Source organism: Orcinus orca, chromosome 8 (assembly GCF_937001465.1).
Source record: "Orcinus orca chromosome 8, mOrcOrc1.1, whole genome shotgun sequence".
Taxonomy (NCBI): Eukaryota; Metazoa; Chordata; class Mammalia; order Artiodactyla; family Delphinidae; genus Orcinus; species Orcinus orca.
Window position 1 is genome coordinate 13,862,238 of NC_064566.1, and position 26,825 is coordinate 13,889,062.

The following is a 26,825-nucleotide window of genomic DNA, read 5'->3' on the forward strand; positions in this document are numbered from 1 at the left end:
CCGGGCAGTATAAAGAGTGAGGTCCGGGCGGGGCGCGAGACCATCTACCGGTCCCGGGGGCTTGGTCAGAGCGGAGATGGGAACGCAGCCAGACGGGGCTGCCAGCTCCCTTCCCAGCCCACGAGGGGGCGCCGCGTCCCCATGACAACGCGGACACCCCACCCCACCCCCCAGCCTCCCGGGAGGGCAGCGCCCCCCGCTAAACAGCACTGGTGACCGTGGGCGGTGCCCCCATAGTGCCCGAGTGGAGAGCTGCCGGCCGGCTCCAGGGAGGGGCGCGCGTAGCTGGGGTCCCCGACGCCCGGGGTGGTGGCCCCCGCGCGTCCCCGTTGGGTGGCCGGCCCGGGGCGGGCGGCGCGGGCCCACCAGGATTGGCTGCTTCCCCGTGACATCACGCGGCTCGGGGAAAAGTGCGAGCGTGAGCGCGAGTCGGAGCCACAGCGCTGGGAGCTGCGGGCGGAGCAGGGGCCGCCCCTCTGCACCCCGTCCCCGCCCCCGGCCCGCAGCCCGGCCGCCCGCCCCACCCGCTGGCCCGCGGGGCCACCTGCCCGTCCAGCCGTCTGTCAGGTGCGAGGGGAACTGGGCGGAGGTGTCTGGTAAGTGACTCCGCGGCAGCGCGGGGGCGGGGGACTCGGTTGGGAGAGAAGGACGCGTGGCTTCTGGACCCTCTGAGGCGCCCCGAGGCGGGCCCGACTGGGCCAGGGCCTCAGGCTCCTGGGGCGAGCGCGGCGCTGGGAGCTCCAGAGGGCCCGGGGGCGAGGGGCCCGCTGGAAGCAAGGCCCGGAGTCGCCCGGAGGCATCTCCGGGTGCGCCTCTGGGAAGGAATGGACTCTCAGTGGGTCGGGTGGTGGTGGTGGTGTGTGTGCCCGCCCACAGCCCGCCAGGAGCCAGGGGCAGCCGTCGGGGGCGGGACCCCGCACTTCTGCCCTCCTCTGGCAGCTCTGCAGGGCGCCGGGCGCTGGAGCCCCAAAGAGCCTTTTTCCCGCCCGTCTCCCCGCCCCCACCCCCCAGCGCTGCCAGCCCACTCCAGTCCGTGGAGTCCTCCATCAGCGACCTTGAGCTCCGACGGAAAACACCACTGCCCTCTCCTGGTGCCCCTTCCCCCTCCAAGACTCCCCACCTCTTTTGCCCAGGCTCAGAGACTGGGAGGTCCAGCGCCAAGGCCCGAGCCCCAGGGCGGAAGCTTCAGGCTCTGGTGCCAAATCCCCTGCGCGCTTTCTCTCTCCCCGCAACTCCTGAGTCTCCTCTCCCGCCCCAGGGACAGATCCAGAGACCACAGCCTTCCCGGAGCCCTAGAGTGAACGACTAGGAATCGAGGACCCACCCCCACCCCCGGCGTCCAGGGAACACGCTCCCATCGCGTCCGGGAAGGGGGGGCTCCAGGACCCGGGAAAGCACGGTGCCCACGCCCAGAGGCTGCAGGAACTGCGCTCTAGGGAGTTGGGGGAGGGTGGGGCACGGGAGAGCCGGGTCCCCTTCGACAACCACGGAGACATGGAGGAGCCTCCAGATGGGCCCAGTAATAATTCCCAACGAGGCCCGACCAAGCACCCTCCTGCCAGGCAGACTGGGCGCCCTTTGGCGATAACTGCACAGTGGGCACATTGAGCTGAACCTAGCGTCCCGCAAGCCCGGTTGAGAGACTCTAGCAGCAGCCCCTCGACAGAAGTCAGTCCCAGCCTGGGACTCTGCACCGCAGCATGGGGGACGCAGACACCAGAGGACTCTCTGCTAAGAAGACGCCCCCAAGGTCAGGGGGTCTGTAGCAGCCCAGACTGTAGTCCGGTCTTGTCCTGCCGGCGACTCTTCCCCATGCACAGGCGGGGCGCCATCTAGACACCGGTTCTTCGCCCGACCTTCTTCCTACTCAGACAGCCGAAGTCTGGGCTGAGCCTCCCTACAGGGGCGTTTAGAATGTGGCGGGTCACCCACTGTGGGACCTGCATTTGCTCGTGTACACAAGCTCACAGGTACAGGCACACCCGAACCGTGTGCATCCCCCAGGCCGCAGCACTCCAGGCGCACACACGCATGCACATGCACGTGTCCACACCGCGCGAGCATGCTCACATGCACACGGGCGCACTGGTATCCAGGCGTGGCCCAGCGCGCGCACACACGCACATGCAGACAGCTACTAGCTTCTACTCGAGCTTCCCAGTAATCACACACAAACAGAACTCGCAGTCGCCTTCCCGCCCACACTTTCCTCGCCGCGTGAGGGGTGGAACCAGGCGCCCTTAACTTTCCCACCATTGAACCCCGTGCGGAGCCAAAGGCAGCTACGGGGTGAGGCCTAAAGGCAGCTACGGGGTGAGGCCTGTAGAGGGGGCCCCAAGTCCCTCCCCTGGGAGGCCCGGCCTGGGACCTCCACTGCTCTCCCAGTCGCCTTGGAGTTGGGGGCGGTGGCGAATAGCGGCCATCCTCTCCAGGTCCGGAACTGGCACCCAGGGACCGACATTGCCATCTAGCGGTGCGCACATGCCTGGGCGGCGGTTGCTCGCCTCCCCAGGTTTCGGGCGGGCCTGCGTCCCAGAGAAACGCTCCAGAGGAGGGTGCAGTCAGAACGTCTGCGGGTGACCCCCAGGGGTCCAGAAAGATAGTTTGGGTGGGGAACAGGGAGAGTGTCTTGCCGTGTCTGCAGCTGGCAGCTTCCCCAAGAGGGCGCAGAGAGGGACTAAACCCTTGACCACCTGATTGGAGACTAGCTGTACAGATGGAGACAAGAGGTCTCTTTTCTTCTGGGAAAGCTAAGTGTGGGAGCTGGCAGGGAATGAGAAGGGGCCCTACCCAGGCCTCCCCTGACCCACCCCTAGTGGTGTGGTTTTGAGGAGGGGAGAGCAGAGGCGGGAAATCAACTCTAGAGGCAGTAGCACCTTGCAGTTAAGAAGGTGGCTCCTGGGTTCTAATCCTGCCCCCGCCCCTGCTTACACACTGGGTGACTTTAGGCAAGTTAATTAACATTATCCTCATCTGTAAGAAGATACTTCAGTAAGATGAGCATACTTATAGCACCTGCCTTTTCAGGCTGCTGTAGGAATTAAACCCGATAATCTGTATAAAAAGCTCAGAGGGATTCCTGACTCATAATTAACACTCAATAAACAAGAGCGATTATGTTTTTCCTATTTGGTACCTCGAGCCCCATTCTGATCTCACTGGCCTGTGTCCTGAACCTGGGAGGCTAGAACGAGGGTTTCCTTGGGGCTGGCTGACAGGTCACTCCTGCCCACCCTGTGCCTACGGGCAGGTGCCTAGGAAGGACAGCCTCTCCACGCTGGGTGCCTCTGCCCTCCCGCCCCTCCTCAGAGGGTGGTGCCTGAGGTTCCATTCTGGAGTCTCTCAGCACTGAAAAGGGCTGTCAGAGACCCCCCCGCCCCCCAGGAGAGGGCAGTATCTGGTCTTTGCCCTTGATTCCTCTGTGACCTTGGGGGTGGTACCACCCCTCTGTGAGCCTCTCCTGTGAACCAAGGATTTGGGCATGAGAACTGAAACTACCAGGCCAGGAGGCTGGGTCTGCATCTGCATCTGTGATGGTGGCTTAAGGGGACTGAAACCAGGCTTGGAGAGGGGGCGTCACCCTGGCACCTGGCTCCAGCGTCCAGTGCACGTTAATGCTGGAGATGGAGTTGAGTTGCTGACCCCCACTGCTGCCGGGGAGGGAGGCCGCCCCGGGACAGGCATCCTCTCTGTTTTGCAGATGAGAAAGAGAGGAGCAGGAAGGTGAGGTGGCTTGTGCAAGGCCCCACGGCTAAGAGCCCGCTGGCCGTGGAGCCTGGGCTGTGGGGCGCATGCTCCTTCCTCCACACCCCACTGTCTCTCCTCTGCTTCTCTCACACAGACGCACAGAACTGCATATACGACAGGGAGCTGTGGGGCTGGCATGGCTGTGATGGGCCCGTGTGCGTGTGTAATGGTGCGTGTGTTGGCGGGTGTGAAGGAGGCTGGGCTGAGCGGCTGCCCTGGCACAGTGCCCTGGGCGTGGGCCTCCCTCACACGCAGGGGAGAGGAAGAGGGGGAGGAGACGTGACGAGGCTCTGGGGAGGAGCCTCGTGCTTGGAGGACCCCAGCTGGGGCGCCGTGGTGTGTACCGGTGGGCCGAGGGGTACCCTCAGGGGCTGGCCACAGGCTCCCCTGCTGCAGCCCCTCTCTTCCCTCTGGTACACTCGCTCACCCTTTGGGTTCCCTGTCAGGCCTTGGGGAGGGCACTGGCCCCTGGGAAGCCGTGTGTGTCTTTCCTCAGCTGATGGGCCCTTTAGGCTTCTGATTCTTCACAGGTCTTAGCCCCTGGCTGCTGACAGACCCCAGCTACCCTTGCACTGCATCCCCACGCCCTGGGGATGGAGGAGGGCTCCGGGAGGGGATGCCACAGTGGCACTTCCTCCTCCTCCTTCTTGGATTCCTAGTTCCATGTCACCTCTTCTGGTCCTCTGGGAAGACTTCCCCAAGGTGGGATCACTGGCTCTTGTGGCTCTTTGGGCCTCCCTCTACCAGAACCCTTAGCTCTGGGACAGCAACATGAGATCAAGGAGCTGTGGAACCTCGGGCAGTTTATTTAACATCTCCGTGCCTTACTTTCCTCATCTGTTAGTAAAAAATAACAGTATCTGGGACTTCCCTGGCGGTCCAGTGGTTAAGACTCTGTGCTTCCACTGCAGGGGGCTTGGGTTCATTCCCTGGTTGGGGAACTAAGATCCTGCGTGCCGAGCCACATGCCACCCCCCCACCAAAAAAAAAAAAAAAAAACAACCCACCAAAACAACACGGTATCTACTTCATAGGTTTGTTATGAGGATGAAATGAATGAATACTTATAAAAAGTGTAGAAAGTGCCCGGCACTGAGTAGACAATAAATGTTAGCTGGTAGTATATATTCTTGCCTTTGTCCCTAGTGCCTTCTGTAGGGATTGGAGGGCAGGTCCCCGGTAATGTTTGGTTAAGAAATGACCAAATGGGTAAATGAATGAATACCTCTGACCAGAGCCACATACTGATATCTGGGACCTCTCTTCCCCCCACCCCTCCACCCACACTAGCCTTCTGTCCATGCCTCACACATGCCTCAGGGCCTTTGCTCTCGCCGTCGCCCTTGACTAGGCCACTCTCTGCAGCTCTTCTTGTGGCTGCCTCCTCCTCCTCATCCAGCTCACCTCCTCAGAGAGGCCTTCGCTGATCACCGCTCTGACTCACTCACCATCACCTGCCCTTGTTTTCTTTCCAGCACTTTTTTGTGGCTCACATGCTTGTATGTCTCCCCTGCTAGGGTTGTAAGCTCCGTGAGAGTGGGGCCTGCGCGTGTCTCCTTCACTCTGTAACCCCAGCATAACCCCAGCGCGTACAGCAGTGCTTGTACAAGAGTAGGCACTCAATAAAGGACGAATGACCGAATACAGGAGGAAGTGATGGGACAGAGTTCTCTAAGGATGGAGTTCTGCAGGATGGTGATGCTCCTCTGTCGCCTTGACTCCAGTGTACCCCACCTCACCCCTCTAGTCCACTTCAACCATTCACCCCTTTCCTCTCTCCTTCCTCCTCCAGACACTGCCCGCCCACTGCTGCTAACCAAAATGGCGAACTTCACACCGGTCAATGGCAGCTTGGGCAACCAGTCTGTGCGCCTGGTCACGTCAACCCATAACCGCTATGAGACAGTGGAGATGGTGTTCATTGCCACGGTGACAGGCTCACTGAGCCTCGTGACTGTCGTGGGCAACATCCTGGTGATGCTCTCCATCAAGGTCAACAGGCAACTGCAGACGGTCAACAACTACTTCCTCTTCAGCCTGGCATGTGCTGATCTCATCATAGGCGCTTTCTCCATGAACCTCTACACCGTGTACATCATCAAGGGCTACTGGCCTCTGGGTGCCGTGGTGTGTGACCTGTGGCTGGCCCTGGACTATGTGGTGAGCAATGCCTCTGTCATGAACCTGCTTATCATCAGCTTTGACCGGTACTTCTGCGTCACCAAGCCCCTCACCTACCCTGCGCGGCGAACCACCAAGATGGCAGGCCTCATGATCGCCGCTGCCTGGGTCCTGTCCTTCGTGCTCTGGGCACCTGCCATCTTGTTCTGGCAGTTTGTGGTGGGCAAGCGGACGGTGCCAGACAACCAGTGCTTCATCCAGTTTTTGTCCAACCCGGCGGTGACCTTCGGCACGGCCATCGCTGCCTTCTACCTGCCTGTGGTCATCATGACGGTGCTCTACATCCACATCTCCCTGGCCAGTCGCAGCCGAGTTCACAAGCACCGACCCGAAGGCCCTAAGGAGAAGAAGGCCAAGACCCTGGCCTTCCTCAAGAGCCCCCTGATGAAGCAGAGTGTCAAGAAACCGCCCCCAGGAGAAGCTTCTCGGGGGGAGCTGCGCAACGGGAAGCTAGAGGAGGCCCCTCCACCGGTCCTCCCCCCGCCGCCACGCCCAGTGGCTGACAAGGACACCTCCAATGAGTCCAGCTCGGGCAGCGCCACCCAGAACACCAAGGAACGACCACCCACAGAGCTGTCAACCACAGAGGCCACCACGCCCGCCACACCTGCACATCCCCTGCAGCCACGGACCCTCAATCCGGCCTCCAAATGGTCCAAGATCCAGATTGTGACGAAGCAGACAGGCAACGAGTGTGTGACAGCCATCGAGATTGTGCCTGCCACGCCGGCTGGCATGCGTCCGGCGGCCAACGTGGCCCGCAAGTTTGCCAGCATTGCCCGCAACCAGGTGCGCAAGAAGCGGCAGATGGCCGCCCGGGAGCGCAAGGTGACTCGGACCATCTTTGCCATTCTGCTAGCCTTCATCCTCACCTGGACGCCCTACAATGTCATGGTCCTGGTGAACACCTTCTGCCAGAGCTGCATCCCTGACACGGTGTGGTCCATTGGCTACTGGCTCTGCTACGTCAACAGCACCATCAACCCGGCCTGCTATGCCCTCTGCAATGCCACCTTTAAAAAGACTTTCAGACACCTGCTGCTATGCCAGTATCGGAACATCGGCACTGCCAGGTAGGCAGGTAGGGGTGCCACTGGAGGTGCTGGTGTGCGCTGGGGACCACGTGTCAGCTGCTGCCAGGGAGAGATGCGGAGGCGCTTCTCAGTGTTCACGTTTGCCGAAGAGAACTGACGTTCCCGAGACCCCGTGAGCCTCAAGAAGAGGCTCCGGCTGGATCCAGAGACCAGGTCTCTGCTCAGGCCGAAGAGGATCAGCCCCAGGAAGTGACCAAACTGGACAGTCTGACCCATCGCTCTTGTCCTGCCTCAGGGAGCTGGGGAGCACTGGCCTATGTGGGCACCTGCCCCACTGTGACCAGCCAGCGTGGCTGAAAGAACGGACATCTGGAGGGGAGCAGAGCCCAGCACCCCTCTGGGAGGAGCAACGGGGCCAATGCTTGGGAAAGGAGGCTCAGGGAGGGAAGGGTCCCCCATCCTGCTGTAATCGGTGCTTTCTGCCCCCCTGTACCCCGCATGTAGGCTCAGCCTCCTCTTCCTATCTCTCTCTCCAGGGGCAGAAGTCTCCCCTTGCTGCAGCTACTCAGCAGGGCTCTGGTTGGGTGGGCGGGTCAGTGGGTGAGCTGGCTGGAGGCCAGGCAGAGGGGGCTCGGAGCACCCCCTACGGCACTACCCTGGCCACGTTCAGGATGGGCTAGCAGGGAGATCAGGGGTTCACTCAGAAACTGGGGCCTGGCCACCTACCTCCCCAGGCTGAGCTGAGTGGCCCCTGTCATTCTGAAGAGTTGCCCTCCCTCCCCAAGGAGAGGGCTTGGCTCGGGTCACACACAGTGAAGGTGGGACTGCGGTGAGTGGTATTCACGGCTGGCCTCTGCAGCACGAGGGACGCCCTGGTGGGTCACCAGGGAGAAAACGGGGGTGGACTTGACCCACACACAGGCTTCAGTGACAGTTGGGGCAGGGCTGGTGAGGCAGGCAAGCGACCCCCATCTCTCCTCTCCCAACTGATAGAACCTTCTGGATTGGCAGTGGGCTGGACCAAAAGACCTTTACCTGGGGGAAACTGAGATGGGGGGAATCCGTTCCAGTGAGTCTCCTGGGTTCCCTCCCCCAGCCCTGGCCCCTGGAGAAACAGGACTGAGAGGCTCAGGGGACTTGATGGGGGGCACCCTTCCAGGGGTCAGTAGGGGGCCCTGGAAGAAATTTTCATAACCGTTTTTTCTCCATGAGCTCTGGGGGGCACTCACCGCCAAGTCTTCAACCCCCTGAAAGCCACCGTTCCCTCCAGCCCTCTCTTTCCTCCATTCTCCCACCTCCAACAAATCACCACAGCAAACTTCCTGGGAAGGGGCTTTTATATATTAAAAGAAAGCTTTTATTGGGGAAAAAAAAAGACATTTATTTATTTCTTAGTAATGGCATCATTGGGGGAAGAAGAAGAGTGGGTACAGGGGAATCAAATCCCTTTGGGCGAGGCTCAAGCTGCCTAGAATCCCTTGTCCCTCCCACTTTGGGCACTTGGGGTGGGTGTGGGCAAGTGGAAGGGAAGAAGCAGGGCATGATTGATAAAGCTAATGAGTAGGCAAAAGGCACTGGTGGGTTATATCCTGGGCCGGGAGAGGGAGGGCGTGGGCCAGGCCTCCGAGTAAAGCCAGGGGCTCCTTGGCATCCAGGCCTGGCCGCTAGTCCTTTCCCTTCCCTTTCTTGGCTGTAAAACAAGAAAGAAAGACCGCATTAGCAGGGTTTGGGTGACCCACTGGAGACCGCCTTCCCCCCAACACAGACATTAGAGAAGAGAAAACTCTGCCCCCTGGTGGTTCTCTATCAGCTAGCCTGGAAGCCCGTGGGACAGGACAGCCATTATGATGCTGGACATTCCTCACTCCCCCCAGCTTAGACTTTGGGGATCAGAAAACCTTCAAGTTCCCGGTCTCAATCCTGGTCCCAGCAGCCCTGGACAACAGCCTCAGTCCCCTCACCTGAGAAGTGGGCAGATTCCACTCTGCCCTGTTGGCCTCCAGGGCTGCTGTGAGTCAGGAATGAAGCTAAGGGAAAGAGGAAGTAAGGACTGTGAAGTCCTTCCCATATAGAAACTGCCCCCACCTGCTGGAGAGATGACAAAGCCAAGCTGTCCCAGTACAGTTTCCCTGAATCCCAAGCCAAAGGCTCCAACAGACCAGCTGACTTTGTCCTTACTTGAGCCAGGATTTCAACCTCCCGAGCACCCTCTGCGGGGGCCCTCAGTACCGCCCACCTAACGTGTCTCTACCTACAGGGAAACCCGGTATAGACACGTCAAAAATTCACTGGCCGGGATCCAAAACTTCAGGCTTTACCCACTCCCTTCACAGGTAGGGGCAGCCACCTGTGATGACCCCACCCCTGGCCCCTCTGCTAACCTTTGGCCTTGGCTTTGGTCTTGGGGGTGCAGGGCTTGGTCACACGGATGGTCTCCTGGCACTGGGCATTGTACCGCGCCTTCTTCAGGGTGCCTTGGCGGGCTTTGGTGCCTGTGCCCCCATCACATGCCCCCCAGCTCTCAAACTTGTACTTGCAGTCGGCTGGCAGGAGAGTGCCCGGGTCAGAGCTGGGTGGCCTGTGGCCCCCTCCACGGGTCTGCTCAGGTCCCCGTGAGGCTGGGCCCCCTGCCTACCCTCCGCCTGCGCCCCACCTCACCTCCAAACTCCTTCTTCCAGTTACAGGGGACCCGGCACCGGATGCGTTGCGTCTGGGCCCCGCAGGTGCCCTCGCGGAAACCCACGCCGCAGTCCTTGCTGCTGGGGGTGCAGGGCCCCCAGATCCACTCCGCGCACTCGCTCCCCGGGCCTCCCTTCTTCACTTTGTCTACAACGCATGGGGAACAGAGCTCAGGACCCGGGCCAGGAGAGACTCACTCGGAGACCCCTTCCTGGAGTCCCGGCCTCAGAACCGAGGCTGCCGGCCTCACCTGCCCGGCTCCAGCCCTCCTTAAACCCCCCACCCTCCATATCACCTTTCTTTTTGGCCACCGCGGAGGTGAGCGCCAGCAGGACGAGGAGGGCGAGGAGGAGGAAGCCTCGGCGCTGCATCCTGGGGGTAGAGCACGGGTCAGAGTCCTCACTGGGGGCCGCAGGCGTGAACCTCCCACCCCCTTTCCCCAGTTTCCAGGCCCAAAGGGTCGGGCTGCTACTGCGGTGGCGGCGGACTTGGGGGACTGGCCCCTCCCCGCCAGCCGGGGCGCACAGCGGGAGGAGTCTCCCCAGGGGCCGCCTGGAGCCCGGGACTCAGCTCAGACCCCCACCCCGCCTCCAGCCCCCAGATCGGCAGCGGCCGAGGGGCCGAAGCCGCCGCGCGCCCTCCGGGGCCCCGCACGCTCACTCGCTCGCTGCCCGCGCTGCTTCGCTCCCTCCCGCGCCGGGCCCGTCCCGCTCCGGCCGCCGCGGCCCCTTTTGTCTCCAGAACCGGTCTGAGCCGGTCACATGGGCCCCCGCCCCCTCCCCCCTACCGACGAAGGACCTGCCCCGCCCCCTCCCCTCAAACCCGCGCCGCCCCCCGACCCCGGCGTCCCCGCCTCCGCTCCCTCCCCGAGCCCCCCGCGCCTCTACCCCCTCTTCCCGCCGCTCGGCCCCACACCCTCGCCTTGCCTCGTCTCGCCCGGCCGGTGCCCTCCGCTTTCAGACGCCGGGCTCTCCTGGCGTCCCCATCCCCAGCCCCGGGTCTCCGTCCTGTCCCGGCACCCCCTGTCCCCAGTCCCCAATCTCGCGCTCCCTCGGCTCGGGCCCCTGTTTGCCGTCCCCGCCCTCTGCCCCCTCCTCGGGGCCGTCCCCTTTCCCCTCTGGACGCCAGCTTCCCTTCATGGCCACGGAGCTTTAGGTGGAGACCAGGAGGGAGCACGGAGCCCCGGGTGTGTCACAGGTCCCGGCGCGGGGCCCGCCTTCGAGCCTGTGTGCGGCTCTGTCCGTCGAGCCCCGGGTGCAGTGATTAACCCCGTCGAGGCCCCGCTCCGCCTCCCAGGGCCCGCTCGACTCTCAGCGCCCCTTAGATGCTGGGGAAGGAGCGCCAGCCCCCGCCTCGGGTCGCTTCACCAGGTCTGCAGTGAGATGCTCTGCTCAGTGTCGGGATGGGGCTCGGACGGGGGACCCCAGAAAAGCGCACGGGTCGGAAGGGCGCGGAGGCCACTGCGCCTTTCTCCACGCGCAGGTTGGCGGGCGCGCGGGGGGCGGGGGAGCTGGGGAAGGAGGAGCCCGCAGGCCTGGATTTGGTTAAGATTTAGAGCCGACAGCAGCCGTCTGAGAAGTTCCAGACGCAGCCCGGCAGCGGCTGCAAACGCCCACCCCTTCTGAGCCTGGAGGCTCGGGGATTACCTCATCTGATACCCTAAACAGCGAAAGCAGTTGAGGCCAGGAGGAGGGGGTTTGCCCCAGGCCGTAGGGCGACCCGGCCCAAGAAACCAGGCCTCGCCCCCGCTCCACCTCTTTCACTTTCATTGTTATCTTCCCCGCGGGAAGCGGGAAGCAGGAGGAAATCAGCTCCTCCCCCGGCCACGACCAGCGCGGCAGCCTGGCAGAGGTGAGGTCCCGGGCAGCCCCTCGGACCCCACCCCGAAACGGGAGCCAGGATCCCTCGAAATGGGTCTGGGTCGACGGCGTCCAGTCCCCCACCCGGAGGTTAACCCAGCAGATCCCACCGCTTCTGGAAGACCTCCCCCACAAAAAAAGGAAAGCGGAAAGGAAAAAAAATCCACTTTACTGAGTCACACCCAGCTGTAAACATGTCACCGTGAAAGCCCCCACCCCCACCCCCACCCCCCAGGCCACACAGTCGGAGGTGAAATGACTGGGTTTGGGAGGAGGGTCACCGGGTAGGTGCTAAGCAGGGCAGCGGGCAGGCAGATGCAGCAGGCTCCGTGTATTCGGGAAGAAGCCCTGGGGGCGGGGGTGGGGGGGGTGTCCGGGCGGGAGAGGGGCCCAAGCTCCCAGGAGCCTCAGAGTGAGGGTCCTCAAGGACCCGGAGGCTTAGGAAGCGTCTTCCTGGGGGCTCCCTCACAGGGCCTCAAGGCCCTCTGCCCTCCGGGCTGTGGGCCCTCAACTCCAGGGCACCCACTGCAGGGAAGGTGAGGGCCCCCCCAGCCCCCCCCAATGGTCTGCCCAGCCCAGTCCAGTCTCCTGGTCCCCTGTGAGCCTCTGGGTTAGGCTGTGGCCTCAGGGGGCCGGGTGAGACCCCACCCCAGCCCCTGGCCCCCAGCTCCTCAGAGTCCAGCCCTAGGTCTGGGCAGCTCCACAGGGAGCAGCACAGGGCTCCTTCCCTGGGTCCCGGGTCCCTCTGTGGCCCTCCGCCTGGAATGTGGCAGTGAGGTGGGCGAGGAGGGGCTGGTCCTCTGGTGGCCCGTCGCCCTGCTGCGCAGCGGCCTCACACAGCCGTCTCCTGGTCCTCCCGCTGGATCATCTGGTAGTGCTGCCGGTTCTCCAGGTACGCGGCCAGTTCCGTGTCCTGAGCCCTCTCAGCCCGCTGCCGGGGAGTGTCGCCCTGGATGAGGGGGGTCTGCCATCACCTCAGGGACCTGTCGGCCCCAGCAGGCTTAGAAGACGGGGGCTCTTCCCTCGGGAGCAGCCAACTCTTGCTGGCTCAGGTTCTCGGGGTCTGGACTGTGCTGGCTGAAGGACAGCTTTGGATCCCCGGAGGCGGCCCTCCCCCAGACTCCCCTCTCCCCGGGCTGGAGTTTGGGAGAGGTTTGCTTGCGTGGATCCCCTGCCTGCCGTGCTAGTCTGCTCACCTGCTGGTCTGTCTTCATGAGAGAGGCCCCGGCCTCCACGATGTAGTGGCAGATGGTACGCTGGCCCAGGGCTGCGGCCTGGTGCAGACAGGTCTCCCCGCTGGGGGAACAGGGGCTGGCTGTGGACCCCATCCAATCCTCTGAGCCCTCCTGTTTCCCAAAGGCCATTAGAAAGGGCAGGAAGTTCAGGGTCCTGGGGCAAGGGGGGGGGCGTGGCCCAGAGGATGACAGATGTGACCAGGAAGGGTTTATGGGCTCTGACAGGACCAAATGGGAGGGGCTAGATAAAGACGGGACAGTTTCCAGGGTAACTGGGGTCCTGCACTGCCTGCATACTCACTTTTCCTCCACAGCATCAAGGATCTCTGTGGGGGCTGGAGAAGGGGGAGGGGGAAGTCAGAGAGGCCTGGCAGCCTCTCCCTCCTCCCAGGGGCCCCAGGGGCACAGCTCACCGTGGTCCAGTAGGTAGCGGACCACTTCCTTGCTGCCGGTGCTGACGGCGTGGTGCAGGAGCGTGCGGCCCCGCTCGTCCCGGTGCATGAGGTCACCCCCGGCTCGGTGCAGCTCCTGGAGCTGGGGGCAGGAGGCAGAGCAGGGCTGGGGCTCCTCAGGGCCACCCTGCTTCCAGCCACAGAAACGCCCCCCAACTCACACAGGCCCCAGGCTCCCTAGGGGCCTCTGGGGGTCTTTCTGGGGCACAGGGGAGACACGATGGGCTTCTCTCACCCCAGGTGCCCCTCGACACCCCGGGAGCACTGACAACCGAGCCTTGGAGCCTGCGGTCCCTCTAAGGCTCGATCCTGTCTGAGCACCAGGGACAGGCAGAATGAGCTAGGAAGCCCCTATGCGGGGACACCGATTGTGGGCTGGACAGGGATGGGGGGCATGGCTGACTGGAACCACCACACGGAGGCCCCACAGAGGCCCAGGCGACGACAGATGACCGCACCTCAACAGATCAGCTCTTGGCCCAGCCCAGAGGCCCCACTCCCCAGGGCCTGAGGGGGCTGCCAAGGGGAAGAAGCCCGAGCCTGGCACTAGTACCTTACAGAAATCGTTCCTCTTGGCAGCCTCGATCAGCTCTTCACCTGCACAGAACACCTGCCTGTTACTCTCTGGCGCTGGACGCCTAGGCATGTGTCGGTGTGTGAACATACGTCTGAGGTACTATTGTGCAGAGAAGGGGGCCTGTTGGGGCACGTATGCCAAGGGCTGTGGGCTCACGGTGACTGTGACGTAGCTGTGTTCTTGTGAGGCTGCGTATGGGCTCCACCCCACCCAACCCCACCACCCCACCGAGCCTCGGTCCTAGGACCAGGGAGGAAACAGGGGCCCTGCAGGGAGAGGCCTCACCTGTAGGGGGTGCAGCATCCCCCGGCAGTGACCTGCAAACAGAGCAGGATGAGATGTGGCAGGGCTACAGGTGACATGGCTACAGCACGGGCCCAGCCTGTCGCCCTCCCCAGCCCCAACCCGGGGCGCCCTCTGTCCTTTCAACAGTTTATTGAGTGCCTCCTATGTGTCAAGTGATGTTCTGGGCACTGGCAACACAGCAGTGAACATGGCGGGTGGAGAACTTGCTCTCAGGGAGCTTACATTCTAGTCAGAGAGACAAACAAGTAAACAAATAAATAAGGTATTTTGAAACAGCAGGAAGTGCTACAAAGAATAGGAGACAGGGTAGTGTGATTGAACAGCAGCTTCAGGTGGGGCTCCTGGGAGACCCTGAGGAGGAAACACCCAAGCTGAGAGATGAATGGAGGGGCAGCTCTGTGAAGATCGGGGAGGCAAGGAGAAGTCCAGAGGTGGGCAAACTTGTGCCTTAAAGAACCCAGAGGCGAGTGCGGCTGGACTGTGGTGATGGAGCAGGGAGGGCGCTGGTGGGGTCAGAGACCACCAGGCTCAGGCTGCGTGGGATGAAGTGACCAGGTACAGGGGGAGGGCACATTGACTGCAGGGTGGGTGCTGGGGAAGAAGGTTCCAGGCTTGGGGGAGAGAGCAGGAGGCCAGGGGCTCCGTGGTGTGCTCAGACGCGGCGGGCGGATGGTGGGGTGGAGGGCTGGCAGGCTGGGTTCAGTTTGCTGCCTGTGGGTCAGTGGGGAGGGGCCAGTGGGGACCGCAGGCAGCTGGATGTGCGTCTGGCACTCAGGGAAGTGGCTGGGGCGGAAGACAGGGCTTGAGGAGCCGCTGCCTTACGGGTGGGATTTACAGCCAGGGCACTGGCTGAGGCCTGGGACTCACCGGGGCCTGGGTGAGCAGGGCGAGGTGGGGAGAGGGGAAGAGGGGGTTGGGAGGTCGGGTCGGGCAGACGCCCCCAGCAGCTCAGGGTCCAGGATATAAATCTCATCCTGTGCGATCTCGGTCACGTAGTTGAGGTGTTCCTGCGGGTGGGGAGGTCAGGGCCGAGAGTCAGGGCCCTGCAGGGTGGCCGGGGTGGTGGTGAAGGGGCTTCCAGGCCAGGAGACCTGGAGAAGCCTCTGCTGTGAGCAGGAACGCTGACAGGAGGCAGGCGGGCCAGTGGCCCTGCCAGTCCCCTGTCCCCTCCCCCATTCTCCTCTCCTCTCCTGCCACCCAAGCCCATACCCTGACCTCCACACAGCGGGCCCCCCAGCTGGCCAGCCCCTTTCTACTGCTAAGCGTTTACCCAGGTGACCAGGCCTCTGGCCAGAAGTGCCTTTCCTTCCGTGTCTGGATGGATGACAGCTGTGCCATGAGGGCCGCCCCCACCCCACCCCAACCCAGCGAGCCCTGTCCGGGCACACGGGCTCCCTTCTCCCGTCAGCACCATCCCTGTGCACGGCCCAACCGCGGACACTATGGGACGCAAGGACGGCTGTGCCCGGCTGTGGAGGGTGGCCTAGCAGGACAGGGGACACTGGGGCCCCGGAGCCGGCGGCGGACGGAGCAGGACGGCGAGTGCTCACCTGCGCCCTGTCGATTCTGTAGAAGCGGCTGGCAGTGGTGGCTGTGGGGAGAGACGTGGCTGAGGAAGGGGGCCCTTGTCCAGGCCTAGGTCTTCTGCCGCCCCACCTAGGACCCCCAAGGGAGGGGGCAGGACACGGCCCGGGACCACCCTGAGCTGGCCCTTCGGGGCCACTCACCATCCAGGAAGCACCACTTGGGGGAGAGTTTCTGGCACGTCGGAGACTTGGCTCCAGCACCTTCGGGCTCCTGTCGAGAGAAGCAGAGGCCGGGGCTGGGGGTGACCAGAACCCGGGGCAGGAGGGGGCAGCCCAGGCAGGCCCCAGACCTGCTCCTCACCTGCCTGAGCCTCTCGATGTGGGCGCGGCACAGCTCCAGGTCGCTGTCTCCCGGGACCACCACGGTGCCCAACGGCACGGCTGGAGGACAGAGCGGCTGTCAGCAGCCGGCTGCGCTGCCCCCCACCGCCCTGCCCTCAGGGGACCCGGCGCTCCTCGGCGCCCCCAGCCCCGTTCGCCACTCACAGGCCTCTTTGAGCTGCTCCTTGTCATAGTGCAAGGCCTCGTAGTCGTGCATGCTGACCCTGCTCACCTGGATCCGCAGCTGCTCCGGCACTGGCTGCTGGCTGCGGGCGGGGCGACCACACAGCACTCGGCCAGGGCTCTCCTGGGCTTCCCGTCCCCGCCAGGCACCGAGCCACGTGCCCCACCCAGCTGCCTCGGGGGACTGTGAGCCTCCTTTCCAGATGGGAAAACCGAGGCTGGGGAGGGGCATACTCGCTGTGCAGGGGGGCGGCGCTCCGCCGCTTGGCCTTCTGCACCATGGTGGCCTGGTTGCGCAGGGAGATGCGGATGCATGAGGCTGCAAGCTTGCAGGGCTCACCATCCACCTGCACTGGGATGGCCTTAGACGTGGTGAGCAGCACCTCTCGGCACTGTGTCAGCCGCTCGCCGTGCCCGCCCACCTGCAGTGCTGCCTGTGGGCGCGAGAGGCTCAGGCCAGGGGCCAGGGGGTGGCAGGACCTCAAGCTCTGCTTTTCCCAGGGATGCTCTGGCCAAAGTGAGAGTGACGCCCCCCCCCCCCCATGGAGAGCAGACGGAGGGTGAGACCCCAGCCAGAGAAGGAGGTGAGGGTCAGCTCTCCTGTCCTGGCCAATGAAGGAAGTTTGGTGACTGCCCCCCCATTCCATCTCGGGGCCAGGCTCCGGGGCACTGTGGGGACAGGGCCGGGGCAAAGCAGGGCCGGGGCTCTAGATGGTCCCCGTGCTGGCTCACTCACCAGGGATGTCATGGTAAAGCCAATAACCTCGAGGTAGCCATCATCATGCCGCTGGGGCTCAAAGTCATGGTGCTCCCCAGGGTGGCCCCAGGGCATGGTGCCCGCACAGTACCTGGAGGGGAGGGCACCACAATGGGCTTCAGAGGACAGGCGTGCAGGACAGAGGCAGCAGGGCCCACACAGAGCCCTTCCCTCCTCACCTGGGGATGTTCAGGAAAACAATGCACTGGGGTTTCAGGTCCTGAATCTTGGGGGTCAGGTCAGTCCCGTCACACTGGAGGCGGGAACGGCGGAGGGTGTAGAGGGTATATGTACCCAGGTGGTCTCCCTTCCACTGGGCCCGCCCACCCTGCCTGCCAGCATGGCCCACTCACCACCACGCGGATGTGCTTGGCCAAGTCCTTGGAGCTGCCCATCAGGAAGTCGGAGAAGGCTGTCTGTGGGAGACAGAGGGCGTCACCATCTGGTGACAGGTAATTGCCTTCACCGCTGCCACACAGGGGTCCTGCGGCCTGGGAGACACAGGTGGGCAGGGGGCACAGGCGGTAGAACAGGTGGGCATGGGAATGGTGGGGCATAGCTGGCAGACCCCAGACTCACCCCGGCGTAGAACATCTTATTCCGAAAGCGGCTGTTGAATTTCTCTGGGTTGGCCTCTGGGTGGTGACAAGAAATAGGGGACAGTCAGTTGTTCTGAGCCTGCTGGGGCTTCCCAGGCTGGGGTCAAGAGGGAGGGTTGAGAATGAATGCCTTTTACTGGGAAGGGCAAGATCTGGTCCTCTCGGGGACCCCCTCCTGTATCCCTCCCTCCGCAGCCTCCCCAGGCCTCCTCAGCAAAAGTCTGCCAACCTCGAGACTCGTGAAACTCCAGGGTGACGTGGGCATCAAAGCCCAGGCTGAAGTAGTTGTTGAAGACATCCAGCGGCAGCTGGAGAAAGGCCAGGGACAGGCATGAGGGCTGGCCGGCTCAGCCCCCGCGTTTTCAGCCCTTTCCCACACAGTCACGTCCACCAGACAGCTCTGCCCCCAGCCCACCGGCCTCGGCCCTGCCGTCTGAGCTCCCGGGCTAAGTGCCCCGCGCACAAGGGCACCCCGTGCCCTGCTGGCCCTCTCTTCCCATAGCCCTCCCCCGACGGGCCGTGTTCTGCAGGAGCCCCACGAGAGCCGGGACTTGGTTTTGCTCGCTGCTGAGAACAGACGGTGCCCGGCAGTAGCAGGTTCTCAGTAAATATGCGCTGAGTGGCTGAGTGACAGCTACCTCGTGAGGTGAGTACCGTTACTCCCTCCTCCTGTGAAGAGGCCGAGGTCTGGAGACACCAAGAGTCACCCCGGGTCCCAGGATCCCAGACACCCCCGGCCCTGCCCCGGCCAACCCACCCGGTCGGTGGCCCCCTCATCTCGCTCCTCAGGCCCCGCCTCGGGGTTGGGCTCAGCACGGAGGTCCCAGCGGTCCAGCTGCACCACGTTGCCCTCCTCTACGTGGGAGAGGATCTTGGACACGGGCTCATCGGTGTAGCCCTGGGGGGAGGCAGGAACTGAGCCCCTCCGGGGTCTGGGCCTTCCCTGCTGCCCCGCCCTCCCCAGCTCCCTGCCCTGTGGGCACTCACCCCACCCCAGTTGAGGGTGCGGGCCAAGTCGTTGCCGGTGCCCAGGGGCAGGATGGCGACGGGTGGCGGTGGTTTTAAGCGCAGCTGGTCCAGGGTGGAGAGGATCCAGCCGACCTGCAGTGGGCAGAGCACGAGAGGCCAGGTCAGAGTGCGAGGCCAGGGCCGGGCCGGGCCGGGCCGGGCCAGGAGGGGCAGGAGCGCTCACCGTGCCATCGCCCCCACAGGCCAGGATCCGCAGGTTGTGCACCCGGCGGTACATCTCCAGCCTGGGGTCAGAAGACAGGAACGGGGTCAGGGTCCGCGTGCTGTACCCCGAGCGCCAGGCGAGCCCCCGCCACCATCCCCACGAGAGCCCTGGCAAGGACTTACGCCTCCTTGGGCCCTCCCTGGCTCAGGTCAAAGACTTGCCGGGGGTTGAGATACCAGAGGAAGGACTGGATGATCTTGGCGCCCTGTGGGAGACCAGGAGCCGACAGGGACGGGGCGGCGGGGGGCGGGGGGGAGGCAGTCAGGGGTGGCGGGCTGAGGTGAGGAGATGCGTGGGGAGAAGGGTGGGAACTGTGGGAACAAGGCCTAGGCAGGGGTGAAGGGTGGAGACAGAATTGGATTTTCTCAGCGTCCCTGGGAAAGAGGAATGGGGCAGAAGCTGCAACAGAACCTGGGAACAGCTGATGTGGGGAGGGCCGTGAGCTTGACCCCATCCCTCCCCCAAGGCGCTCGGTGGAAGGGCAGGCTGTGGGTACCTGGTTGCCCCCACTCTTGGGGTTCACGAACACCAGCAGGGGCTTCATGAGGGGGGACGGGGTGGGCCTGATGATGAAGGGTCTCCAGCGGCCCTCCTTGGAGACACAGAGAGCCCATAAGACTCTTTCCTGTCTTGGCAGACCCCGCCCCTGTTCCCTTGTGATCACACCGGGTCACACCTCACAGTGGGCCTGGCCATAGAGAGGCACCTCGGATCTGACCTCTCACCTTCCTCAGGGCCGCAGAGCCCAAACTGACCCACTGGTGGCCGAGCTGGCAGCATCAGCCCAGGGGGCTCAGCATCCCCCAAAACAGGCCCCTCTCTCCTGTTCCCCCCCCCTCCAGCTGCCCACCTGGTCCCAGGTCTAACCTCAGGCCCTTTCTTGCTAGATTTCCTCTTGAAGGATGCCCTCTTTTTCTTCTTGCTTGCCTTGAGGGTATTCTGCAAGGGAAGCAAGGATGTTGGTGACAAGATGGGTGGGCCCAGGTGGCTGGCAGACCCTAGGTGTCTGCGGGGGGCAAGGGTGCGGGCAGGACTCACCTGGGGCCTGCGGGCACGGAGGATCCAGGTGGGTGGGATGACCACGGCGGCGTGGACCCCCAGGGAGCACGGCTCCTCGATCTGCTGCAGCATGAAGCAGGACACCTTGCTGTGGTACTAGAGGGGGTTGGTTGGCGTGGCTGAGCCGGACCCAGCTGAGACCCGGGACCCCCAACCCAGCGCAGCCCGGGGGCCAGCCCGCAGGTAGGGCGAGCAGCACTCACTGCTTGCTTGCACCAGGAGCAGCTGATGGCCACGATCTCCTTGCTGTGGAAGGTGAACTTCTGCTGGAAGCCCTAGGGCGCACAGGGTGATGAGGGCAGCCGGGACCCGGCCTGGAGCAGCAGACCCAGCCCCCTTCCGGTGCCAACCTTTCTCCACCCAGGGCAATGGAGCACGTTTTTTAAAAATAAAAGAACTGTAAGATGAGTCCCTAGGGTAGGGAGGGAGGCTGAGCCAGGTGCCCACAACTCTCTTTAGTTAATTGCGTGATCTGCTGCAAAGGGGTCCACAGCTAACTCCTGCCTGATTCCAATCCCTCCTTCCTGACCCAGGCCCGCCAGTGCACTCTGAAAGTTCTTTATGGTACCGATCACATTCATTCCTGCTCATTCCTGCTCATTCCACACACGTTCCTCGCGGGCCTGCTGTGTGCCCCACACTGCTGGATACTGAGTGGACGGAGGAAAGAGGGACCTCTCAGAGCCTGAACTTACTGAGGGAGCAGACAAGAAGCAGACAATAAATAAGTCAACGAAACCACAACCACTGTGGACTGTGCTCAGGAAGCCCCCTGCAGCCTGTCTGGGAGCCACATCCTCCTCTAGGAGGACAGGGACCCGCTACCCAGCTCGGTGCTTGCCACCCAGCAGGCCCTAAACATGCATCGGCTGAGTTAATGAGGGAAGAAGTCTATATGCTTCTCAAAGGGCTCACTCGCGACTTCAGAGCAGCCCAGAGACGCTGCTCTAGAAGGCTTTCCTCCCTGCCCTCCTGCTCTGCCCAGGGGCCTGGCTGCTCTGGAACTGGCTGGGCACTGCAGCCAGGCTGAGAGTGAGCCCTGACCACGGTCAGTGATGGACGGGCCACACGAGGCTCAGGGGCCGTAGGGCCTGGGGCCAGTGGGCAGCAGGCTGGCCAACTTCCTTGGGCAGGGCCTCACCTTCCCACAGTGCCGACACTTGCCATCCTGGCGTCGCCTGTGTACCCAGTGGTGCCGCACAAAGGTTGGCTGGTGGAGGAGAGAAGCGTCACCGGAGTAAGTGAGGGGTGGAAGCTTTGAACGTGGCCTGTGCCCCTCAATATATCAACAGTGAGGGGCAGGGGCTGCAGGATGCTCTCTGCAGTCCTGTGTGTGAGAAGGGGCTGAAGACTTCTCCCCGTGGCCCGGAGGTCGGGGCTCAGAGGAAGTACAGAGAGAACTGGGAGGCACAAGAGGTAGGCAGTGCCCTACCCCATCTGCAGGCAGGGCCAAGCGGGCCTTCCCCTTTGAGACCCTCAGAGCCTCAGCCCTGTACCTCCCTGGGCCCCAGAGCCGCCTAGAAGGAGCTGAGCCCCTGGTGACACTCTGAAGACACTGCAGAGAGGTCCACTCAGGAAACCTGGGGCCCTAACTACCCTGGGAGCTTACCTCACGGACGTTCCTGGAGCCTGATTCACGGAAGGATGGCTTGCAGCGGAAATTTATCTGTGAAACATGAAATGATCACCAAAACATCAGAACCTCCCTTCGTGGGGTCAGGCATATGGCCACCCCCTTCAGGAAAGTGTCACTCAGAGGCATCCTTGCGAGGTAGGGATAGCCCCCAGTTATCCTGGGAACCCTGAGAACGTGAGACACCTCTTCTCAGAAGCCCTCCTACACCCCCGCTCCTCTCCACTAGCCAGAAGGAATCTTTCCTTCCTCTGCCCAGTGTTCTGGGATGAGGGAGACAGCAAGCTCTGTATCCGTCTCCCCCACTGAAACAGCACCAAGGCTTACCCCTCCTATACCTTTCCTCACCCTCCAGCACTCCCAACTCAGGCACATGCCGGCAACCCAGTCCTAGCTTGCTGACTGGTCCCTGGAGGTGGTTAGCTCATTTGTGAAATCCTGGTTTGATTTTTACCTTAGGGGGTGGTGTGATGGGTCTATAGTGCCTGGGGCTACACTGGTTTCTCTTCTCCTAACTGTCCCTGCTTCAGCCTTAGCAGAATTGTAGGGAAACCTCACACTACGAGTTGGGGGGTCGGGGAAGCAGTCCATGTTAGCCTTGTTCATACCATTGCTAGTCCTACGGGATTTCTCTTATGCTGGTCTGGGTTTCTGTTGCCTGGGGAGCCCTGATGGGCCATGGCAGCCCTCCCACCCTCTGCCTGGACCCACCCGCCCAGCATTCCTTCCACCTCCCTCCCTGGAAGCACACGGCCCAGGCGTGCCCCCAGCTGCAGACACACTGTGGACAGTGGTCCTTGGGGAAAGGTCTTTACAGTGGCAGCGTGGAGGGGACTGAGCCAGGCTTCAGGGCCGCACAGGACTGGCCCTGACACAGCTGAGTTGCACAGCTTCAGCAAGGCATGGCCCCTTCTAAATGTTAGTTTGGGAACTGATAAAATGGTGTCTCGGTCATCATTCATTACTTCATCTGGTTGAGTAATAGTCTACAAGCCCCACTCTGTGCCAGGCTTGTTCTGGGCAGTGGGGTCACAGTAACAAATAGAGGAGGAGCCAGGATGCAAATGCAGGCACCTCAGCTCCAGGGTCCTTGGCTCTTCACCACTACGCACACTGGGGTACCCCCGGCAGGTGATGTTTGTGTAACATGAAAATGCGTGTACAGATACACACGTGTGTGCACTGGGAGGGCTTTAGCACCCAAAGGGGAGGGGCCGGAGAGCCTGAGCAACCACACTCACCTTCTCTAGCTGTTCAATGCAGGGGGTGTGCACCACAATCTTGCACGCTGCACACTTCCTCCGTGACACTGATTTCTGCTGCAGGAAAGAGAGGGCCCCTGAGGCACCAGGTAACTCCACCCGGAATGCTGCCCCAGGGCAGGCAGAGAACTCCTCGCACCTGCCCCAGCACAGCTGCCCACTGTGTGCACCGGGAAGCCCCAGCCCTGGCATCAGGACACAGCCCCATTCCTCTCACCATCCTCGGGCAGCCCACCGCAGGGGTGCTTAGGTGAGAGCCTTGTTTCTGCCTTCCCCTGGAAGGGCAGCAGCCTGTCAGCCCCACAGGAGTCGGCCTACAGGCTTCTAGACCTGGCTCCACCACCAGGGGGCAGTGTGCTGCACAGAGCTCACTCACCAGCATCTTGGCTACACAGTACTGCTCTCCAACATAGCAGAAGTCCCCGGACACGTTGGTCTCAAACCAGATGTGCTCCCCATACGTCGCTGACTCCTAGACCACAGGATGAGCACGCTTAGTGCACCCCTGCCCTGCCCGACCAACCCTCCCTCTCCCAATACAAACCTGCTCCAGCTGCCACAATCTACTTTGCTCCATCCTGTTTTCCCCACTGTCCCTTGGCTTTAAGGCTTGGCTCAAACGTGGCCATGCCAGGTCTGCCCTGACCCCATAGGCCCACGGGCTCTTCTCGCAGCTGCCCACAGTACCCTCAACCCGACTGCTCCTGTGGCCCTGAGCCCGGCGGGGACTGGTCCTCATTTGCCCCTTGCAGCTCCCGGCCACTCACGCTCCAGTCCACAGTGCTCCGGATCTGCCGCTCAGGCTCACTGCGCGGGGCCCCGGGAGCTGGAGGAGGGGGTGCCAGGTGCTGGAGGCCTGACTTGGTGATGGCTTTCCTACAGAAAAGGAGATAGCTGAGGCTAGCTGAGCACTCGGCGACTCTGCTTCCTTCCCCTCACCTAGGATCTCTGCCCTCACCGTGACCTCAACACCGGGTCAAGACAGGGATGGCGGTAGGGAGGGCAGAGGATGCCCTAAGGCAGCCCAAGACTCTGAGAGGATCCCCGAGGAGACTGGGCCCTCCTGAGAGTCCTGCTTGGCTTCCGAGCATGGCTCAGAGCTCTTCCCGAGCCGGGGGCCCTCAAGCCAGCCCCCGGAGGCCACTCGCCCTGCTGGCTGCAGCTATACCTACGCAAGCAGGGCACTCCAGGTCTGGGGTCCGGCTGACTTGCGCCGCAGGGCTACCTGGCGTCTGCGGGACAGCGGGCGCACGCAGGCAGGCATCCTGGGGCCAGCTGCGGTGCCCGAGGCTCTTCGGCCCCCCAGGCTGAGGTGCTGGCCTGAGGGCCGCTGCGGGCTGAGGGGCCGGTAGTAACCGTGCAGGCCCCAGAGGGCGCGGTCTTTCACCACGTCAGCGGGCAGCAGGTGGGAGGAGGCCCGGCGCCGGCGCCAGCGGGGAATGAGCAGCACGGGCAGGGCTCCCCGATGCGGGGATGGCCCCGGTCTCTTGGTGCCTGGCTGGGTGGCCGCCAACGACGCAACTGTCACATCCTCCTCCTGGACCCCCTCCTCCTCATCCATGCCCAAGAGCCCGGCCAAGAGCAGGGGTGCGCCCAGACGCAGGGCCCCAACAGTGGCAGGCTGCAGGGCAGGCACCTCATCCACGGTGAAGCGGGGGTTGCAGGCGGGGGGCGCGGTGCTGGAGCGCCGGCGGCTGGAGTGCGGGGCCCCCACCCCACAGCCCAGGAGGCAGCCCTGGAGCTGTGCGCTGGAGCGGCGCCGCTGGACCAGCGAGGAGGAGGCCTGCCCTGCAGGCGAGCGGCGCCGGGCCTTGCCTGTGGGCAGCCCCACGCCGCCGGGCCGCCTCTGCCCCTCTCCAGGGCCTGGCGCCTTCCGCTGGAAGTGTCTCCTAAAGAAGGTCTCCATGGCAGGGGCAGGCGGGTGGCTGTCGGGTGGAGACCGGGGGCATGAGGAGCTGGGCCAGGCCACGGCGCACCCTGTGCCCGGGAGCCCCGTCACAGCCGCTGCCCTTTGAGCAGAGAAGGGACACTTGGGAGGCATTGGGGGGGGGGGCGTCTGTGGCCTCTGAGCTCCATAAACGGGGTGCCTGGGGGTGCCAGAGGATCCAGCAGGGAGCCTGCACTCATCACTGTTCCCTGTGCGGCCCCAGGAGTGCTGGGTAGGAGGGGCTGCCAGCTCCCCATCTGGGATCCCCTGTCCAGGCACCATGATCCACCAAGCTCTAGCCCAAAGGGCTTCAAGTCCCTCGCCTGAAGCTGATGGAAAAGAAAAGACAAAGGAAGGTGGAAGCCTGGAGCTGACCTAGACAGGCTGAGGGGTTGAGGGCAAGGCTTTTCCTCTCCTTAGGCCTTTGTTTTGCCACCAACACAGGTTAGGCTTAGGTGTCCCCTCCTGGAACATGGCACCAACCAAGCCATGGTAAGAAAACGAGGCTCTCTGAAGAGAAATTCAGTCCTGATACGACCCCCTGACTTGCAGTCAGGCTGACAGTGGCACTAGAAATGGAGAGGATCTGACGTCTGCCTTGGGGATTGAAGGCCCCGGGGAACTAAGGCCCCCCAAAAACTGGAGAGGCAGCTGCACAGGGAGAGAAGCCACCAGGGGGACTTTGTGTGGGAAGCCACGAGAGCCGAGAGAGCGCCTCTGCCTCTGGGTGTGTGTGTGCTCTTGCTCTGAGGGGCTGACAGTAAGAACTTTTCTGGTCTTACCTTTCTGAAGAGGCACATACGGACACTCCATGTGTGAAAATGCTGGATGATGTCAGAAAACCCTTCCAGCTCTGCTGCTGAGGAAGCCCATGAACTGTACCTTGACCTGGGGGCCAATGCTCGAAGCCCAAACGCTGAGAATTCCAGACACTAAGCTACCCAGAGCTCCTCCTGCAGGAGCCTTGGCGACCACCCTTGCTCACCCATCCTCCCTTGACCTGGTCTGAACACAGGCTCCGCTTCCTCTGCCAGCTCACCTAACCCCTGCCGCCCCTTCCGCACAGGCGGCTGGGAGCACCTGCGCCCTCACCTCCCCCTAACAGTGCGGGAGGGGCAGGAAGCCTGGTATGCTTCAGGGGGGCAACGCCTCCAGAATTCCCAGGGACACCTGTGTCCTGCCATCAAGTACTCTCCTGGGCCCTGGCAGCCACAGGGAGGTCTGAGTCACGGCCATGGGACACCTGCCTGGGGCTGACAGGAGAGATACTTCTGCTAGCTGAGGGCCTCTGAGAGAGGGTGGGAGCCCTGGACAAAAGGTGGAAGATGATGCGTCTGAGGAATCGGGGCTGGGCTGCATGTCCAGCGCCTACTCCTCCCATCCAACACCCCCACCCTTGATTTGCTACTGCCCTGTGGGCCCGGGCAGGCAGTGTCAGGCAGGGCCCTGGATGGCTGTGGAGGTACTGACACGGAGGCACCCATGCCTGGGGAAGCAGTGCTCGGGTCTGCCCAGCTCCGGGTCTCTGCCTCTTACAGTCTGCCAGCCTCTGCAGGTGACAGGGAGAAAGGCAGGAGAGCTCTTGGCTTCCTCCTAAAGTCAATGCCATCATGGCTTACGTTTACTGAGCACCCACCTGTAACAGGCACGGTTCTAAGCCCTCTGCAAACATGTGTACCATTTTATAAACCACAGCACCCTAGGGACTTCCCTGGTGGCGTAGTGGTTAAGAATCCACCTGCCTATGCAGGGGACACGGGTTTGAGCCCTGGTCTGGGAGGATCCCACATGCCGCGGAGCAACTAGGCCCATGAACCACAAGTACTGAGCCTGCGCATCTGGAGACTGTGCTCTGCAACAAGAGAGGCCGCAACAGTGAGAGGCTCGCACACCGCGATGAAGAGTGGCCCCTGCTTGCCGGAACTAGAGGAAGCAAAAAACAAAAAACCGCCTGCCAATGCAGGGGACACGGGGTCGAGCCCCGGTCCGGGAAGATCCCACATGCCACGGAGCAACTAAGCCCATGCGCCACAGCTACTGAGCCTGAGCTCTGTAGCCCGCAACCACAACTACTGAAACCTGCGCGCCTAGAGGCCGTGCTCCGCAACAAGAGAAGCCACCGCAATGAGAAGCCTGCACACCGCAGTGAAGAGCAGCCCCTGCTCGCTGCAACTAGAGAAAGCCGGGCAACGAA

The 26,825-nt window shown here is 62.8% G+C and overlaps 3 protein-coding genes across 19 annotated transcripts in view; 1 reads left to right on the forward strand and 2 right to left on the reverse strand.

The window, feature by feature from the left end:
- Positions 1 to 272: 272 nt before the first annotated feature.
- CHRM4 (cholinergic receptor muscarinic 4) lies at positions 273 to 8,176 on the forward strand. Its single transcript, XM_004264058.4, has 2 exons — positions 273 to 596; positions 5,540 to 8,176. Exon 2 carries the CDS (start codon positions 5,569 to 5,571, stop codon positions 7,003 to 7,005), a length of 1,437 nt encoding a protein of 478 aa, XP_004264106.3. The 5' UTR covers positions 273 to 596; positions 5,540 to 5,568; the 3' UTR covers positions 7,006 to 8,176.
- A 113-nt stretch (positions 8,177 to 8,289) lies between these two features.
- On the reverse strand, positions 8,290 to 11,510 carry MDK (midkine). 4 transcript variants are annotated; one of them, XM_033411732.2, is made up of 6 exons: positions 11,009 to 11,510; positions 9,937 to 10,013; positions 9,621 to 9,788; positions 9,344 to 9,505; positions 8,924 to 8,989; positions 8,290 to 8,652 (listed from the first exon to the last, which is right to left on the reverse strand). In XM_033411732.2, the coding sequence occupies exons 2-6, from the start codon at positions 10,010 to 10,012 to the stop codon at positions 8,627 to 8,629; spliced, it is 498 nt and encodes a 165-aa protein (XP_033267623.1). In that variant the 5' UTR covers position 10,013; positions 11,009 to 11,510; the 3' UTR covers positions 8,290 to 8,626. The 4 variants fall into 4 exon arrangements, with proteins under 4 accessions (XP_033267623.1, XP_049570392.1, XP_012393062.1 ...); XM_049714435.1 differs by having other exon boundaries at positions 10,568 to 11,510; XM_012537608.3 differs by lacking the exon at positions 11,009 to 11,510 and adding an exon at positions 10,302 to 10,406.
- A 138-nt stretch (positions 11,511 to 11,648) lies between these two features.
- DGKZ (diacylglycerol kinase zeta) overlaps positions 11,649 to 26,825 on the reverse strand; it is a 42,314-nt gene continuing 27,137 nt past the window's right edge. For 4 of the 14 annotated variants that reach the window (XM_033411685.2, XM_012538378.3, XM_004264053.3 and 1 more), the window contains 30 exons: positions 23,472 to 23,580; positions 23,081 to 23,176; positions 22,684 to 22,761; positions 21,419 to 21,475; positions 20,951 to 21,019; positions 20,013 to 20,084; positions 19,789 to 19,905; positions 19,618 to 19,689; positions 19,247 to 19,342; positions 18,873 to 18,955; positions 18,709 to 18,769; positions 18,504 to 18,617; positions 18,274 to 18,414; positions 17,746 to 17,824; positions 17,497 to 17,552; positions 17,271 to 17,333; positions 17,097 to 17,170; positions 16,897 to 17,008; positions 16,395 to 16,594; positions 16,143 to 16,243; positions 15,958 to 16,037; positions 15,798 to 15,867; positions 15,621 to 15,661; positions 14,938 to 15,077; positions 14,050 to 14,081; positions 13,741 to 13,784; positions 13,149 to 13,269; positions 13,037 to 13,070; positions 12,697 to 12,796; positions 11,649 to 12,449 (listed from right to left, as the gene is read on the reverse strand). In XM_033411685.2, coding sequence (XP_033267576.1) covers positions 12,333 to 12,449; positions 12,697 to 12,796; positions 13,037 to 13,070; positions 13,149 to 13,269; positions 13,741 to 13,784; positions 14,050 to 14,081; positions 14,938 to 15,077; positions 15,621 to 15,661; positions 15,798 to 15,867; positions 15,958 to 16,037; positions 16,143 to 16,243; positions 16,395 to 16,594; positions 16,897 to 17,008; positions 17,097 to 17,170; positions 17,271 to 17,333; positions 17,497 to 17,552; positions 17,746 to 17,824; positions 18,274 to 18,414; positions 18,504 to 18,617; positions 18,709 to 18,769; positions 18,873 to 18,955; positions 19,247 to 19,342; positions 19,618 to 19,689; positions 19,789 to 19,905; positions 20,013 to 20,084; positions 20,951 to 21,019; positions 21,419 to 21,475; positions 22,684 to 22,761; positions 23,081 to 23,176; positions 23,472 to 23,580 — 2,629 coding nt within the window. In that variant the 3' untranslated portion in view covers positions 11,649 to 12,332. Of the gene's footprint in view, positions 12,450 to 12,696; positions 12,816 to 13,036; positions 13,071 to 13,148; positions 13,270 to 13,740; positions 13,864 to 14,049; positions 14,082 to 14,937; positions 15,078 to 15,620; positions 15,662 to 15,797; positions 15,868 to 15,957; positions 16,038 to 16,142; positions 16,244 to 16,394; positions 16,595 to 16,896; positions 17,009 to 17,096; positions 17,171 to 17,270; positions 17,334 to 17,496; positions 17,553 to 17,745; positions 17,825 to 18,273; positions 18,415 to 18,503; positions 18,618 to 18,708; positions 18,770 to 18,872; positions 18,956 to 19,246; positions 19,343 to 19,617; positions 19,690 to 19,788; positions 19,906 to 20,012; positions 20,085 to 20,950; positions 21,020 to 21,418; positions 21,476 to 22,683; positions 22,762 to 23,080; positions 23,177 to 23,471; positions 23,581 to 23,876; positions 26,373 to 26,825 lie in introns of those variants that run through there. The other 10 variants (XM_033411668.2, XM_033411675.2, XM_033411692.2 and 7 more) reach the window with 8 other exon arrangements.

Excerpts from the sequence above, each read along its gene's own strand:
- CHRM4 (XM_004264058.4), top strand. The coding sequence starts at position 5,569 with ATGGCGAACTTCACACCGGTCAATGGCAGCTTGGGCAACCAGTCTGTG.
- MDK (XM_033411732.2), bottom strand. The coding sequence starts at position 10,012 with ATGCAGCGCCGAGGCTTCCTCCTCCTCGCCCTCCTCGTCCTGCTGGCG. Across the intron at positions 9,506-9,620 it reads CTGGAAGAAGGAGTTTGGAG|CCGACTGCAAGTACAAGTTT; the intron begins GTGAGGTGGGGC and ends CTCTCCTGCCAG. Across the intron at positions 8,653-8,923 it reads GGAATCTGCCCACTTCTCAG|CCAAGAAAGGGAAGGGAAAG; the intron begins GTGAGGGGACTG and ends CTTGTTTTACAG.